We start from the raw sequence: 16,642 nt of genomic DNA on the forward strand, positions 1-16,642 counted from the left end.
GAATTTCACAGTGGGGTGCTGCCACAGAGAAGGCCTTGTGCTGTGCTTGCACCAACTTAACTTTTCTTGGTGGTGAGGAAGTACAACTGGGCCTCTGAAGAAGACTGTAAACTGCAGGCAGGTTCACTGGTCCATCCAGTCCACTGTTGTCCAGTTTGACTGGCAGTGACTGTCTTGAAGGTCTCAAGTGTAGCTCTTTTCCTGTTTGAGATGCTTGGGATTGAAGGTTTTTTTCTGTGCGCAAAGCATCTGACTTTCCCCTCTGCAATGTAGGTTTTGCTGCTCTCGTCTCCGGGCATAGAAGAATTCTACCGCAATTGTTTGCTATACATTGAAGATCCCAGTGACCAGAGGGAGAGTCCTGAGCACCCAACGAAGCAAATTAAGGTAAGAATCTTTAGGTTCAGGAGATAGCAACATAGATGGGTCCTAGAGTTGACCATGTACAACAAATGTAAGAATTAGGAACGCCCAGGCTTCCTAAATAACTCAGAGCTTATTCCAAGATACGATGAGAACCCAGGAAATAAGCTGGAATTTGAACTGTACAGAGAAGCAGGGCTAGTTTGGAGACTAGAAAATGGTTCAAGGGTTATGTATATAAGTATAGATCTTTATGAAGGGTATCTCGTGACTTCTGTTCTGACGTATGAGGTGTAGGTGTGTACCTCTGTGCCATTAAGAACTGGAATGGTTTTCCTCTCCCATGTAAGAGCTTTCTGTTTTTCCCCTTTTCATTGTTTTTACTCCGATATCAGCAGTACCACACCTAGAGACAAGGCATAGGTTTTACACATTAAAAATGTGCCTTTGGGAAGACAGACGTATGGTCAGCAACAAGCTTAACTCCAGGTGGTTTGTCTTCTCTAACAACCCGTGTTTGGGCTTGCTTACCGAAGATTTCTTAGCTGCTTAAAGTGCAAAGTGTCTTTATATTCTTTATCTCATTTACCCCACATCCAAGTTAGGTGAGCTGTTGCTGTTCCCTTTTCATAGCTGGGGAGCTGAGGCTGACAATGGCGTGAGTAGGCAGCTTGGTGCCCTGAAGGTGTTTTGGACTGCAACTTCCATAAGCCTCAGCCAACATGGCCAGTGAGCAGGGATTATGGGACTGGTCATCCAAAACATCTGGAGAGCCCAGGTGCCTTCCCCTGGTCTTTTTTTTAAAAAATATTTTTTTTGTTTTCTACAGTACTTAAACATTACAATTAAAGAAACAACATACTACATAAATGTTGAATAACATCAATATCATATCTATATAACATAATCAAACTTAACATATACGTGCACCCCCCACCTCGGGATCTCATTCCTGATTCCAAAATCTCATACTGTCTTCTGCTGGTGGTTTCCCACTTCCCTTAGAAAACACAAATATTAGGAACTGTTTCCAAATTCCTTCAAACTCGTTTGTTTTAGCTATACCTCTTCTCCATTTAATATTACAAGTCAATTTATCATTAATAGCTATATCCCATACTTCTTTATACCATTCTTCAATACAATAATCCCCTTGAATCTTCCAGTTCCTAGCTACAATCAATCTTGCTGCAGTCAGCAAATTCGTTATCAATTCCTTAATTTCTTTTTTACATTTTAAATCTTCAAATAGTGACAGTAATGCAACTTTTGGTGTTCGTTCTATCTTCATTCCCACAATTTCTTCAATCTCCAAAAACACCATCTTCCACAATTTTTGTACATATTTGCATTCCCACCACATATGTAAATACGTTCCTTTTCCCCCACATCCTCTCCAACAATTTGCTGAGTGCTGATTATTTATCTTATTTAATCTAACCGGGGTTAGGTACCACCTCCATATAATTTTAAAGTAATTCTCTTTTATTCTTACTGACATATTTCTCAAAGCTGTTTGTTTCCATAGTCCCTCCCAACTCTGTTGTCCTATTTGTACATTCAAATCTGTCTCCCAAACCATTTTACCTAAACTATCCATCGACCTTTTCTCCAACAATATTCTATATATTTCACTCATTAACCCTTTTGATGCTGTTTTTTCCCCTTATCATTTTCTTTTTTAACTATTAATTCCTCAAACTTCGTCAATTCTCTACAATCTCCATTTTCTCTTACCCACTTTTTGGTCCACTGTTCTAATTGCCAATAATTTAACCAAGTTAATTTTTTATCTTTTAAAACCTCTTCCAAAGCCTCTCTTGTATTCATTTCTCTTAACCATTCCCTTAATTTCATTTTATTTTTTTCTATTAAAACTTTACTTAATCTACTCTTTAATTCCTCCGGGAAATTCTTTAGCATTATTACTGGTGATAAAGGTGAGTTGCTTGGGAGCAACTCCCCTTTATATTTACTCCAAATTTCCCAGTGAAACCTCAAGAGCGGATTACCTATACTTTCAACCCATTTTTTTTCTTCCCTAAAAATACATTTTCCAACTTCATCTCTATGTTACTTGTAGTTTTATCCTCCATCCAGTCTAAATCTCCTACTTCTATAATTGCTTCCACAATATGTCTTAACCTATTAGCTACGTAATATAGGTTAATATTTGGGAGACCCAATCCTCCCTTTTTTTTGACTTAAATACCATTTATTCTTATTTACCCTCGCTTTCTTATCCCCATTACAATAATTGTTTATGATATTTTGCCAACTTTTTATCTCTAATTCTGAAATTTTTATTGGTAACATCCTAAACACAAAATTAATCTTTGCTAAAATCTTCATTTTTATTAATGCTATTCTTCCAAACCAGGATAAGTTTAATTCTTTATATTTTTCCAATTTTACTAAAATCTCTTATTTTAACTATTTAAATTCTCCTTCTCTAAACTCTCTAAATTTTGTGTAATTTTAATTCCCAAATATCTAATCTGTTCCTTAACTCTCATTTCTCTTCCCTTTCCTACCCATTCCTTCTCTTCCTTTTTAGTATAATTAAATAACATCATCTCTGATTTGGACCAATTTATTCTTAACCCAGTAATTTCCTCAAATTCTCTCAATTGCTGTTTAATTCTTTCCATCTTTCTTATTGGATTTTTAATAGTTAGCAAAGTATCATCTGCAAACATATTCAATTTTATTTTTTTAATACCACCTATTCCTTCTTTCTCCCCATCATCTCTTATTGCATTTGCCAATAATTCCATAACCATTACAAACAGGACCGGCGAGAGTGGACATCCTTGTCTTGTCCCTCTGGCTAGTCGTATCTTATCCGTAACTCTGTCGTTCACTACCACTACGGCTGTATTTTGAGAGTACAACTGTTCTATTATAGCTTTACATTTATTTCCAAATCCCATTTTATTTAAAACCATCTTTAATGCCTGCCAGCTCACACAATCGAAAGCCTTAAAACTATCCAATGCCAAGATTCCCGCTTTAATCTTAGACTTTTTTATCACCTGTATTACATTTAAAACCCTTCCCACTAAATTATGCATTTGTCTACCTGCTACAAATCCACATTGGTCTTCCCCTATATATTCAGCTATAAATTTATTTAACCGTTTTGCTAAAATAGTTGAAAATTTTTTGGCATCTTGGTTTATTAATGAAATAGGTCTATATGAATCAGGGATAGTAAGGTCTTTATCTGGTTTTGGAATTAAAATTATCAATGAATGTTCCCATGATTCTGGTGTCCTCTCTCCTTCCAATATGGCGTTGTACAACTTCAATAATTTCGGTACTAAAAACGTTTTAAAAACCTTATAATATTCCGGTCCTAAGCCGTCTACCCCAGGTGATTTACCCACTTTCAAATTCTCAATTACCTCTTCAACTTCACTTTGAGTTATTACCTTCTCCATTAACTCTTTATGTTCTATTTTTATTCCCTTCTTTATGTACTTTTCTATATAAGCTTCCAACTTCTTTTTTTGGATATCCTTTCCCTTATATAATTCTTGATAAAATTCTTGAAAGATTTTTATTTTACCCTTCATTATATGACAATAATTCCCTTGTTTATCTTTCAATATTCCTATCCCATTCCTAGCTTTTTCCGTTTGTGTGAGTCTGGCTAGCAATCTAGAGTTTTTATTACTATTTTCAAAATACTCTCTTTTCATATAAATTAGATTTTTCTGAACTTGCTCTAAATTTATATTCTCTAATTCTTTTTCCTTTGCTTGTATTTCTATTTATGTTTATTTTTACACTGCCAATAATCTTTCTCCAAATTCCTAATCTCTACCTCCAACTTTTCCTGCACTGCAAGCTGTTGCCTCCTTAAATTACACATTTCTCTAATACAAATCCCTCTTGCTACTGCCTTCATGGTGTCCCAAACAACTGCCCTTGCCGTTCCACCCTTTTCATTAATTTCCCAAGTCTCTGACAGTTCCCTCTACATTCCCTGTAGCTGCTAGTCTGCAGGTCCTCATCGAAGGCCTGGGCGGGGCCTCTGTTTCAGCCACTTGGTGGTGTGGGCCTTGCTACAGGGTTTTGGAGTGTCACTGTTCTAGGAGGTTTTAGTAATAAAGGAATCCAGCAAGGAAAAGACTCTGAAGTTATTGCCTGGTAGTCTAGGGGCAAGTGGCAGGCTGAGCAGGTAAGCTCACCCGTATGGTCCCTATGCCTGAGGGATTCTACATGCTTTCCTCTCTGGTCCTGTAGAGCCCGCTCTGCTCCTTGGTATACTAAGGAGTTGCGGTCAATGAAACAGGCTGGACGTCGGCTGGAGCGCAAATGGCGCAAGACTCGAAGCGAAGATGACCGAGCACGCTGTAGAGCGCATAATTGTGCCTATTGCGTGGCAGTGCGGGCAGCAAAGAAGGCTTATTTTGCTGCCTCCATTGCGTCCTCGAGTAGCCGTCCAGCGGAGCTCTTCCGGGTGGTCCGGGGGCTGCTGACATCCTCCCCAGCAAATGGGGCCCTGGCTCCGTCAAGGACCTGCTGTGACCTTTTTGCATCACACTTTGAGGACAAGATCGCTTCTCTCCGCAGCGAGCTTGACGTTGTTTTTAGTGCAGCTCCAGTTGAGGTGTCCAATGCCACCATCTGCCCAATTTTGTGGGATCAGTTCCAGTTATTGCGGCCTGATGATGTGGACAAGGTGCTTGCAGCAGTGCGACCGACCACTTGCCCTCTCGATCCCTGTCCCTCCTGGCTTATAAAAGCAAGCCGAGGGGGTCTGACTGGCTGGGTCCAGGGGGTGATAAATGCTTCCCTCCGGGAAGGGGTGGTCCCTGCTGTCCTTAAGGAGGCAGTAGTGCGGCCACTCCTGAAGAAGCCCACACTGGATCCGATGGTATTAGGCAACTACCGCCCAGTTGCTAACACTCCTTTTTTAGGGAAGGTACTTGAGAGGGTTGTGGCGGAGCAACTGCAGGCACTCTTGGAGGATACTGATTATCTAGATCCATTCCAGTCTGGGTTCCGATCTGGTTACGGGACTGAATCAGCCTTGGTCGCCCTGATGGATGACCTTTATCGAGAGAGGGACAGGGGGAATGCAACCCTGTTAATCCTGCTCAATCTCTCGGCGGCTTTTGATACCATTGACCATAGTATCCTCCTGGATCGACTCTGTGGGATGGGCATCGGAGGCACTGTTTTACAGTGGTTCCGATCCTACCTACGGGGTCGTTTTCAGAGAGTAGCATTGGGTGACCAGTCCTCGGCCTCCTGGCAATTGAGCTATGGAGTGCCGCAGGGCACCATCTTGTCCCCAATGTTATTTAACATCTATATGAAGCCGTTGGGAACGGTCATTAGGGGATTTGGAGCTAAATGCCATCAATACGCTGATGACACGCAGCTCTATCTCCGTGTGACAACTGAATCAGATGAGGCTGTGCAAGTCCTGGACCAGTGCCTAGACTCAGTAATGGGCTGGATGAGGGCCAATAAACTGAGACTAAATCCTGGCAAGACGGAAGCCCTGTGGGTGAGTGGTTCCCGAGTCCGGGAGACAGGCTCATTGCCTGTTCTGGATGGGGTTGCTCTGCCTCTGAAAGAACAGGTTCGTAGTTTGGGGGTACTCTTAGACCCATTTCTGTCATTGGAGGCTCAAGTAGCTGCCACGGCTCGGAGTGCCTTTTACCATCTTCGGTTGGTTCGCCAACTACGGCCTCTCCTGGACAGGGATAGCTTGACCACGGTGGTACAGGCATTGGTAACCTCAAGATTGGATTACTGCAATGCGCTCTATGTGGGGCTGCCCTTGAAGCTGCTCCGGAAGCTGGAGCTAGTGCAGAATGCTGCAGCTCGGCTGTTGTCTGGAGCTGCCCCTTTCCAGCATGTAACTCCTCTGCTGAGGGAACTGCACTGGCTGCCTATTTGCTACCGGGCCAGGTTGAAGGTTCTTGTACTTGTGTACAAAGCCCTAAACAACTTGGGACCAGGATACCTGAGAGAGCGCCTTCTCCCTTACCAACCTGCCCGGTCACTGAAGTCATCCGAGGGCCTGCTCCTGGTGGTTCCACCTAGATCCATCCTCTGATTGGAATCCACCAGGGGAAGAGCCTTCAGTGGAATTCCCTGCCTCTGGAGGTCAGACAGGCTCCAACCTTGTACTCTTTTCGGCGCCTCCTGAAAACATCTTTATTCCAAGAAGCCTTTCTTTAACATGCAGCCTTGGATTTCTGTGTTGTTGTTTTTTTGCTTCTTTTTAAATTTTGTTTTAACTGTTTTATTCTGTTTTTATTTTCATTTTACCTTGTACACCGCTCCGAAATTTTTTCAATGAGGAGCGGTATATAAATATTCTAAATAAATAATAAATAAATAATTTTTTTCTACCACTTTATTATACTTCAATATTTTTGTATTCATTTTCCATCTATACGCTTCTTTATAGTTCTTCCTAACTGTAAACTCTAAACTTAGCAATGCGTGATCTGTTACCTTTATTACCCCCGTTTCCATTTTACAAACCTTAGTTGCAAACTCTTTTGAAGCAAATATATAATCTATCCTAGAGTATGTAGGATGAACTGGGGAGTAATAAGAAAAGCCAGGATTCGTCCCGCTAAGTAAACGCCAACAATCCACATAATCTTTTTCTTTTACCAATTTATTCAATATAGTAATATTATTTCTCTTTTCACCATTAGTGGGGTTTGACCTGTCCAATCTATTATCTATAACCATATTAAAGTCCCCAGCTAAGATAACATACCCCTCCTTAAACTCTTCTATTTCTTTAAATAATTCTGTATAAAACTCTCTACGTCTCTCATTAGGGGCGTAAACATTGACTATTGTATATGCTTTACCTTCAATTTGACCCTTTATCATTAGATATCTACCATTATCATCCTTTTTTATAGTTTCTAATATAAATCCACTTTTTAAAAAAATCAAAATAGCCACTCCATTTTTTTTTGAATTCCCAATGACTTTTCATAATAAACTGACCATTATTTTGTTTACCCCATTGAACCCCTGGTGTGTTTCTTGCAGCAGGATAATGTCAGATCCTTCTCTATTTAACATTTGTTCAATTCTCCTCCTTTTCACGACTGCCCCCAGACCTTTTACATTAAGTATTGATACTTTTATTTTCTTATCCAAATTCAACCTTTTGATACTACTTCCGATCCCATGTGTTCTTCAACTCAAATTCACATACATAAAAACCCCTTCAAATCCCTCCCTCCCACCCAATCAACCCCCCCACCTCTTCCCCCCCCAAATCCCCGTGAGTCTATCACTCCGGCCATTATCTACCCTTTGGGGGAGGGGGAGAGGCAGTGCTCCGCCTGACCGGCAAGACCTCTATGTTTTAACAAAATTTATATACTATTATCTCATAGACAATTTATCAAGTTTATTACATCCCAGACGCCCCAGCTTCACTTCCATTCCCACCTGCTTCTTTCAGACTTGCACCATTGTACAAACCCAAACTCTTCAGCAACTCCTTGCTCTGATCCAAGGAGGTTACTCTGTGTTGCCTCCCACCATGTGTAAACCTTAAAAAAACAGGGTAACCCCAGGCATACTTTATTGTATTCTTTGTTAATATTTTAGTTATTGGCTTGACACTGCGTCTCCATTTGAGTGTTTGCTGACAAAGATCGTTGTAAATTTGCACTGATTTGCCTTTGTATTGTATCAGAGCCATAGACCTCAATTTCTTCATAACTTGCTCTTTTTTGTAGTAGCTGCCAAATTTCAACAGGATGTCTTTAATTGCTCCTCTGTAGTTTGATCCTCCCACTCTATGAATCCTGTCCACCTCACAGTCCTTTATTTCAAGATCAGGCATCATGTCTTTAAACCACTGCAAAATTACTTTTCTCAAATCCTCTCCTGATATTTCAATAAAATTCTTAATTCGTAGTGTGGATCGTCGATTCTGGTCTTCTAATTGGATCAGCCTTAACTCTTGGTCCTGAAACTGTACATTACAACTTTTTTCAAAAACATCTTGCCTTTTCTCCAGTAGATTTACTCCTGCTTCTAAAATCTTTATACTCCTATCATTCTGAGCAAACTTGTCAGCTAGCACATCCATTCGCTTGTCTGCCTTTTCAGCATGTTCATCCATCTTTTTAAAGAGAGTTGCGTTATTTTCTAATATGAAGCTCTTAATTTCATCCATAGTAGCTGGCACCTTGCCAACTTTCCCCGCCATCTTGTCATTCTCCCCACTCTCACTGCGATTTATATCTTCTTCCGAGGACACCTTTTCAAGGCGGGGGAGATTATGATTAGAGGGGCGTTTACGACGTTGCCAAATAACTTTCTCAGTTTTTTTTTCTTTTCTAATGTTCGGCATAGGGCATAAATCAATTGCTTACTGTCCCGAATAACAATCAAAACAGTCTCTCAATCCATGCACGTAAACAGCTTTTCTCTCTCAGTACTTTCCGATGGTTAGATTTATTGCCAATTGCTCGCTCTACCCGGATAAGGAGCGATATATCACAGTAATTCAATTCAGCAGTCGCTGGAAGAGATCCAACAATAATAAAGTCTTTGGTTTCGATTTTGAACTCTCCGCTCCGAACTGACTGATTTACAAGCCCAGAAACCGGGCTAATTTCCCCACTCCTTATACCGATTATACTTTCAAAAAAGTCATCATCAGCATCAGTTAAAGGTCATAAGCATTTTCAGTTAATGTTCATTAGAGATTCATGCCTTTTTAAATGAGATAATTGGATTTTCGGCTATCCCGTCCGGGAGCCTCACAAGAATCTTACCAGTTCATGGCCGTCAAGCTCCGCCCCCCCGCCTTCCCCTGGTCTAAGACCTCACTGAGTACATAGCCAAGCAGCGGTACCGGTTCAGATCTTCCAACACTCTGTCCACACTGTCAGTTCCTTTGGAAGGGTTTTCTTTCCAAGCCCTTTCCTGCAGCACTCTTACTCTTCTCGACTTGTGCTTCAGCGCCGTTCGTATTGTGCAGGTTCCTCTGTGAGGGGCTGGTGAGTGTCTTGTCCAGCCTTGCAATGTTAGGGTTAGACGTGATGCGGTTTGGGATTTGTGGCTGGGAGGCCAGAGAACACAGCAGGCAGCCAAGCAGCTCCCTTGCAGCCCCAGGGTAGGGGAAGAGCGGTATTAATCAATCCACCGTGATTATGGGCCCGTGGACAGCGCTGAGATCTCGCCCTAAAGACCTCGCCCTGAGCTCTCCTCTCCTCCGTGATCTGGCCGAGGAGCTGGGCTGTATTGTCTCTTGAACAGTTTCTCTTTCCTTAGTTCTTGCTAGGAAAGAAGGCTGATGAAGCGGTGCTGATTGGAGGGGAGTGGTCCCCTTCACTGGACGGTCCTGACGCGGCTGCAAGCCCCATGGTTCTGATCCGTACGGCTATTCGTTGCACCAAAGTGCAGACCGGCTTGGACTTGAGCACTTGCACTAAATGGTGGGTCTTCCTTTTGTACTGTTGAGATGCGCCTCCCAAGGCCACCTCTTTTGTCTTTGTGGAGATAAGAGCGGGTGGATTTGTTTAGGGAGATACTTGGGCGAACTAGTGGCCAGTCTTGAGTCTGTCTATGTCTGTGTCAGTTTTATTTGTATATGGCCTTTCCACAGACACTTAAAATACAATAGAACATAAACTCCGTGCCTTCGAGAAGAGGGTCAAGAGTCCCGATTTGTATCTTTTCTATTTGCCTATAGGCCTGACTACATTTTAGACATACTGTTTAGTGGTAGCAAGAGAGTCTGTGGTATGAATGGCTGAACCAATGGGGCAGACTGGGAGCAACTGAACCTGAGCCAAAGCGTAGCCCTATTTTGTTTAGCATCTGCCTTTCTCCTATGGTGAGAAATAGAAGTGGTGGATTGGAGGGGCTAAAGCTTCTGTTTGAAAGACTAAGCAATACAAATGCCCACAATCCTTGGGAATTCCAAAGGAGCAGCCATATTACTTTTTTTTAAAGGAAACTTTAAAGGAGTTCTGTGACACCTTATACACTAGTGAGGTTATTGTGGCATAAACTTCCATAGACTAGAGCGTGGGTTGGGTGGGCTGGACCTTAAAGATGTTGTATTCCTCCAGATGCTGTTGGGCTTCTACTCCCATTGTTCCTAACCACTCGCCATGCTGGTTTGGGCAGGTGAGAGCTTATATCCAACATCATATAGGGAGCCACAAATTCCCCATCACTGGGCTGGAGCCCTAACAGTGAAACTGAGGAAGTGGGCTCCAGTTCACGGACCCCCTGATGCCACCATAAATCTGTGAGCCCTTAAGATGCCACCTGGCTGTCTTCATGGCTCTTGTTTTAGCCTTCAGAAGTGGAGTGCCGTGCCATCCACACTTGGCTAGCTTGACCACTAGGTGGCTGCCTTTTGCAATGAGCTTTTTGAGTCTCGCTTTCATGCACGCTGTTCAGGAAAAGTGTGTCACTTCTGTTCAAGAACGGTGAGGGGGCTGGGGAGGGAGCTTGAAATGTGAGTGTGTTCTTCACAGTTGTTCTGCACCACTGACTTGGACTGGGGCAACAGGACTCCCCAGAAGAAGAACTGAAATGTTCTTCCATTGCAGAACAGAGATGAGCAATACTTTAGGGGACTCTGGAATTCTAGGGTTAGAAAAGCAAAAATATAGGACAGGTTAAAAAGAAGTAAACTTTTTTTTTTGTAATGAGAAACTAGTGAACCGCCCAGAGAGCTTCGGCTATTGGGCGGTATAAAAATGTAATACATAAAATAAATAAATAAAAATAATAAACTAGGTAAAGGAACTTGCTCATCCTTGGAAGCTGAACATGAGGTGGCACTAGAGGGTGGGCAGAGGACTGAGCACCCAAAAGCCAAGGGGGAGTTAGACTGAGGGTACAATCAGATTCACTGGAAGTTCTTTAGCAGAAAATGCTCCATTTTCCAAGTCTTGCCCCATATTTTAAAAGACATCTTGCTGAGACTTAGTGTGTATTTCAACTTGCCCCATGAACCAAGGGAATTCTGGCACTAAAGGCCATATTTTGTTGCCTCTAACAAAATCCCCTCTGCCCACCTATGAGCTGAGCAGCAGACCAAGAACGTGGCTGACTTTCTTCTTCTGCTTCCTCTTGCCTCCAGCAGTGGAGTTCAGGCGGCCTGCTCTCGAGCCTTAGGAGAGGCAGAGGCTTCTCTGTGAATGGGAAGCAGAGGTGCAGAGAACAGGGGAAACGTGGAGGATATGGATTTGGGCACCATTGCTGCGATGATGGGGGGCTTTCCGTATATGCCAAGGCACAAGAGCTTTGGCTGGTTCCCTGGTCTCAGCTGGTCAAGATGACTGCTGTGCCTGCTACTGAGCTGCTCCCAGGAAAAGCCTTTTCGTCCCGCCACCCTGAGAAAGGCTCCTGTGCTCCTTCCTGGTTCCCTTGGAACTCCTGTGCATGCTTTTGCATGTGAGCTCTTTGGAGCCAGCATAAACTTCAGAAGATCAGAGCCCCCCAGCCAATCAACACGGAGGAGAAAAGCCGGAACTTGGAGCGCATTGGTTCGGTTGGTAGCAGCGCGTCTATATATAGATTCCTTGCACTACGTAACCATGGCAACTGATCTTATTTTGCTTAAACCTGGCTGCACATGTGACTTGTTTGGGAAGCAACAGATGAGGGGAGATGGGTGCTTCTGGGGCGCTGATGCTTCGCCACTTGTTGGATTCAGTCTGGAGCTCGTTCCTCAGAAACCTGCAGCCTTGAGAGAAGCCAACCCTTTTCAGGAGCAAAATCCAGTGCGAGAGGGCCAGCCGAAGGGAATGGGGTTGGCAAAATGAAGGAGTGACGTTCAAGGCGAGAGAACCGTTACAGGCCAGGAGCCCCAGAGAGGCGGTCTTGTGTCCTCGGTTGATCATTCGATCCTGTGGATGGAATCAGCGGTGGCCCAACTTGGGACCGGTACTCCTTGAGCGACTGCCGCCAGCTTGGCTGACGAGTAGAGCTTCTCCAGTATAGTTCGGACGAGTCTCATTCAGTCAGGGTGCAGAACCTTAGGTCTGGGCCCCCAGTCCGGCTCCCCAGAGCGCCGCCCCGCTTCCTCTGGCCCCGCCCCCTTTCCTTCGACCACTGACTGTATGGTAGTTTCCCAGCCTGTGTGCAGCTCTTCACCATTCTAAAAGGCTGAGATTCCTCTCCAGCGGCTCAGAACTGGCAGTAAGAGCTTTAAGCTAATGTGGGCCGCGTGGGCGCCTGGCATCCCCTTGTCATTGGTCTTCGTGAAAGCAGCTGAATAAGAGCTCTGTGTTGGTTGCTCCGCTTTTCCTGAGATGAGAGTGAGATCTGTTGAGGAAGCTAATCCTGATGCTCCTTTGGCTCTTGTTAGGGGCTTTGCACCATGGGCAGGATTGAGAGTGATGGATTCTGCATGAAAGGGAACAGTTAAGGCTGCCTTGCGCGTGTACGCACCACCCCAATTCCTATAACTGGACTGGGATATCATCAGCTCTTTCCTTTTAGGACTACTGGTTCCAGACTTAAAAGGGACTTGGTGTAGGTGGTCAGGAAAAGAAAGCAGCTCTGCCTAAACAGCACACCTCTTGGGAAGGGCTGCTTCTTGCACCTGACTGCCTAGCTCTCCCCCTCTCGTTCCTGTGCACCAGGTTCCGGTTTGCTGAGTTCAGATACCTGCGGGAGGGAAGCCCGGCTCATCAAGAGAAGACTGTGATCTTCCTGCCAGACATCTGGAGCTGTATGCCGTCCCTTGAAGAATGGGAGGCCCTGTGTAAGCAGAAAGCAGAGAAAGCACCGCCGACAGAAGAGAAAGCGGAGATGGTAAGAATGGGTTGGAGTTGGCTAGAAAGTTGAACCTGAGCTGAGAGAGGAGCTGAGGCACCTCGTAACCTGCCGCTTGATGGCTCGAAGTGACCCACCACGTCGCATTGATGCGAGAAGTAATTTTTACTACCTCCCTGATCCAGAAAGACTCAAGGCAGTGGGACACTCTTCTAGGCTTGCCGTCATCGGGGTCACTCCACAAGTTTAACGGCATTGCTCGTTATCAGGTCTTTGCCTTCACATTGAAAACAGGCATTAGCCTTACTCATGAGAATGTATTTCAGCCCAGCCAGATTTCTTCCTCCGGTGCTTAAAACGGTTATGTTCCTAAACAGGAAGAGGAAGCTGAGCAGGCCTCCGAACCGGGTCCCGAGCAGGAGATGGAGGCCAGCGAACAGGAAGCCGACTCAAACGAACCTGCCCCTGAGCCACCCCTTGAGACCTCTGCGCCTGAACTCGAGGCCCCGACTCCTCCCCTGGAACCGGCCCTCATCGCCCACCCACAGGCAGCACTGCAGGGTGGGCAGGCCAGTTGCACCAACATCTCCCTTTTCACCCTGCTGGAGTACAGGCGGCAGCGGGAGAAGCTCTCCTTCGAGGTAGGATTGGGGAGTTGAATGTGAGCCTCTCTTCTGGCTTCTCCTGGTGCTGGCTGTCCAGGTACCCTCCATACGGCTGCGTGTTGAGGATTGCCTGTGACGACGTGCTGGGAATGCGCGTCTTGAGTGAGCTCGTCATGGGTTAAGTAGGTCTTGGCTCCGCAGCCTCTTGGGGTTCTTGAAGATCAAGCAAATGATCAGCAGTGACTAAGAATGCCTTTGGGGACTGTGTGTGTTAAGAATTCCCCGCTTTCCCCATTCCAGCCACTTATCAGGAAAGGCGGCGTTAAGTGTGAGATACTGGGGTGGTCAGATTGCGACAGGCCTGCGCTTAGATCTGGTCTTTATAATAAGGCCTCTAGGCCTGCTGCAATCCAGCCAGCCAGACTTAACAGCTTGTTTGCTAATGGCTCTTACTGCAGCTAGAGTAACAGAGCAATGCTGTGAATCCGTCCCGTCCTGTGCGTCCTCTTTAGAACTCGCTGTAGTAGCAGCAGTAACTTCTTTCTTAGGTAGACGTGTTCTGCACTGGTCTACAGAGAGCCAGCAGAAGCCTCCTGGAGGCTTGACATGGAGCAAACACAACAGGGCAATGAGCGAATGTGTTCCCCTAGAGCGCAGGGATGGGGGCCGTGGCCTTTGGGGTGGGAGCCTTTTTAACAAGAAAAATAAAAAAATAATCTTTTCACCAGCACCAGAGCCAGCATCTCTCTCCTTTTGCACACACTTTTGGTGCTTCTCCCTCCAACCCATTTTTGCAGCTCTTGGCCAAGTGAAGGTGTGCAGCTGTGGCGTAGGAAGCGTAGGAACTTTGCGCAGGCCCACAGACCCGCTCGCTTCTCTGGCATCCTTGGGGGCTGCTGGGTGCCTCCGGCCTCTAACTCACTGCTCTCCCTCTTGCTCTCTCTCCACCCCTGAGGTGGCAGTGGCGGCAGAGCTCTTCCAGGAGATGCTTCAGCGGGATTTCGGCTACAAGCTCTACAAAGCTTTACTAGCGCTGCCAGAGAAGGAGGAGCCGCTGGAAGTAAAGATCCCTGAGCTGGAGAAAGCTGCGGAATCGGAGAAGGAGGTAGAGAGCGAACCGAAAGAAGAGCCTCCGGAGAAGCCTGGAACAGAGGACGCACCTGGCAATAACCTGAAGGAAGCTCAGGTGAGGCTCCCTGGCCGTTAACTTGGCCCTCGTTGCGTAGGCAGTGCAAATAGATCTCACCTTCTCCAGACTGGGGCTGACAGCGTCCTGTGGTTCCTGGAAGCCTGCAGCGTCTTGGTGCCCCACAGAGCTTCCTTGCTTCTCCCCAAGACCAGCAAACCCAGAATAAATTGTGCAGAAGCAAATATTATGCAGATGTGTACATTTCCCCTATTTTATTCGGATTTCAGAACTTGGCTTGGCTTTTTGGCCTGCATAGTCCTATTTTATTTGCGTTTCACTTCTGTAGAAGGAGGAGGCTGGGGATACCGACAAGAAGCCAGCAGCTCAAGACGGGGCCAATTCAGCCAAGGAGGAGAAGGTCAGTGGAAGTGTCAAAGCGGAAGCAAAGGATTCCACGGATGACCTCTGTGAGCTGAGCCTGGAGGACGACCTGCTGCTGCTAAGAGAGGACGAGGAGGAGGATTTCGGTAGGTGCTCTGGGAAATGCAGGAGTCCTGCAGGGCACAGGGCAAAGTTCAGCTGGGATCGCCCTCCCTGAAGGTGTGCAGCCATGCTGCTACCTGCAGACAGCCCTAACTACCAGTGTGCTGACCTGCAGGCAAGACAAAAGGTGAATGCCCGTTAGCCCTCCCTAGCCCTAGCAGGAAAGGCTGGGACTCCTGGGTTCCTTTCCCTGGCCTACTGTCCGTTCTCAGACAAGCCAGAGCTGTCGCCGCAGTGTAGCTGTGGCTTTGATGGCTGAGCTGCTTTGGGGGACCCCGTATCGTATACCTGAGTTTAGCAGAGGTCGGCATCTGAAGCAGGTCCTGCTGCCTCGCCCACAGGTGTCAAGTTGGAAGACGCGGAAGTGAGATCAGTCGCATCCAACCAATCAGAGATGGAATTCTCCTCTCTTCATGATGTGGTCAGTGGCAAACTTCTCCTCCTCAAAGCTTCCTTTAGGTTATTTAAGCCAGAGCCTCTGTGAATGTAGGGTCTGACTTAGCCACCCTGGGAACTTGTTAGAGGGCAAGGGTGAAGTCCTGCAATGAGCAAATGCTATGCCTTTATGTTGCTGCTTTGATGTGATACTTTGATGTTCATTTGAGAGAGACAGCATTCTGGTTGCGGAAGATTTAGGATTCCGCGTTGATCCTGACCCATATTTCATCAGGCAGATTTGCATGAATGTACTTAGAATACTTAGCAGTGGTTGCACACTTCTGTTTTTGGCAAAATCTGGCATTTCCCCATCCTAGTTTTTGGGCATGGAATGGGCAAGGAAATTCAGGGAGAGGAAGAGGAACTTGATTGGAGTCTGGGTTGTGTGAAGATATCCCAATGCTTGAATATCTTCGGGGTTTTAAGCACTGAAGGTGTCCCTGTGACCTCAAAGTCTTTCTTTATACCCACATGGACTAGAAACACGTGGCTTGAAAAGGGAAGGTTGGGTTCCCAAGTTTCCACAGGAGCTGCTAGATTTTTGCATTAGGGCCCAAGTCCCATGATACTTTGCAAGATTGGATTCATGTGGATTTCTATTGCTCAAAATTCTGGAACTTCTTGCGTCGGATCTTTTTTCCTATTGCAAGAAAAGGGTGGTGGTGGTGGTTAGCAGCCTCCGAGTGCTAAGTCTTCCTCACTTTAAATCCTAGATAAGCCCACGCTGTCCCTGAGGCTGTTTCATACCCAAAGGTTGTTTGATATCTTATTCTAGTCCAACGTTATCTGGGGTAGCGTCTGATGTAAC

The 16,642-nt window shown here is 45.4% G+C and overlaps 1 protein-coding gene across 1 annotated transcript in view; it reads left to right on the plus strand.

Annotated features, from left to right (window-relative positions):
• The window catches only part of CCAR2 (cell cycle and apoptosis regulator 2), a 34,400-nt gene that overhangs the window by 12,375 nt on the left and 5,383 nt on the right, over nt 1-16,642 (plus strand). The window contains exons 10-16 of the mRNA XM_063138926.1: nt 274-387; nt 9,652-9,815; nt 12,987-13,158; nt 13,497-13,760; nt 14,680-14,910; nt 15,200-15,380; nt 15,738-15,817. Coding sequence (XP_062994996.1) covers nt 274-387; nt 9,652-9,815; nt 12,987-13,158; nt 13,497-13,760; nt 14,680-14,910; nt 15,200-15,380; nt 15,738-15,817 — 1,206 coding nt within the window. The remainder of the gene's footprint in view (nt 1-273; nt 388-9,651; nt 9,816-12,986; nt 13,159-13,496; nt 13,761-14,679; nt 14,911-15,199; nt 15,381-15,737; nt 15,818-16,642) is intronic.

The sequence above is a fragment of the Elgaria multicarinata genome, chromosome 12 (genome assembly GCF_023053635.1).
Source record: "Elgaria multicarinata webbii isolate HBS135686 ecotype San Diego chromosome 12, rElgMul1.1.pri, whole genome shotgun sequence".
In the NCBI taxonomy this organism is placed as follows: Eukaryota; Metazoa; Chordata; class Lepidosauria; order Squamata; family Anguidae; genus Elgaria; species Elgaria multicarinata.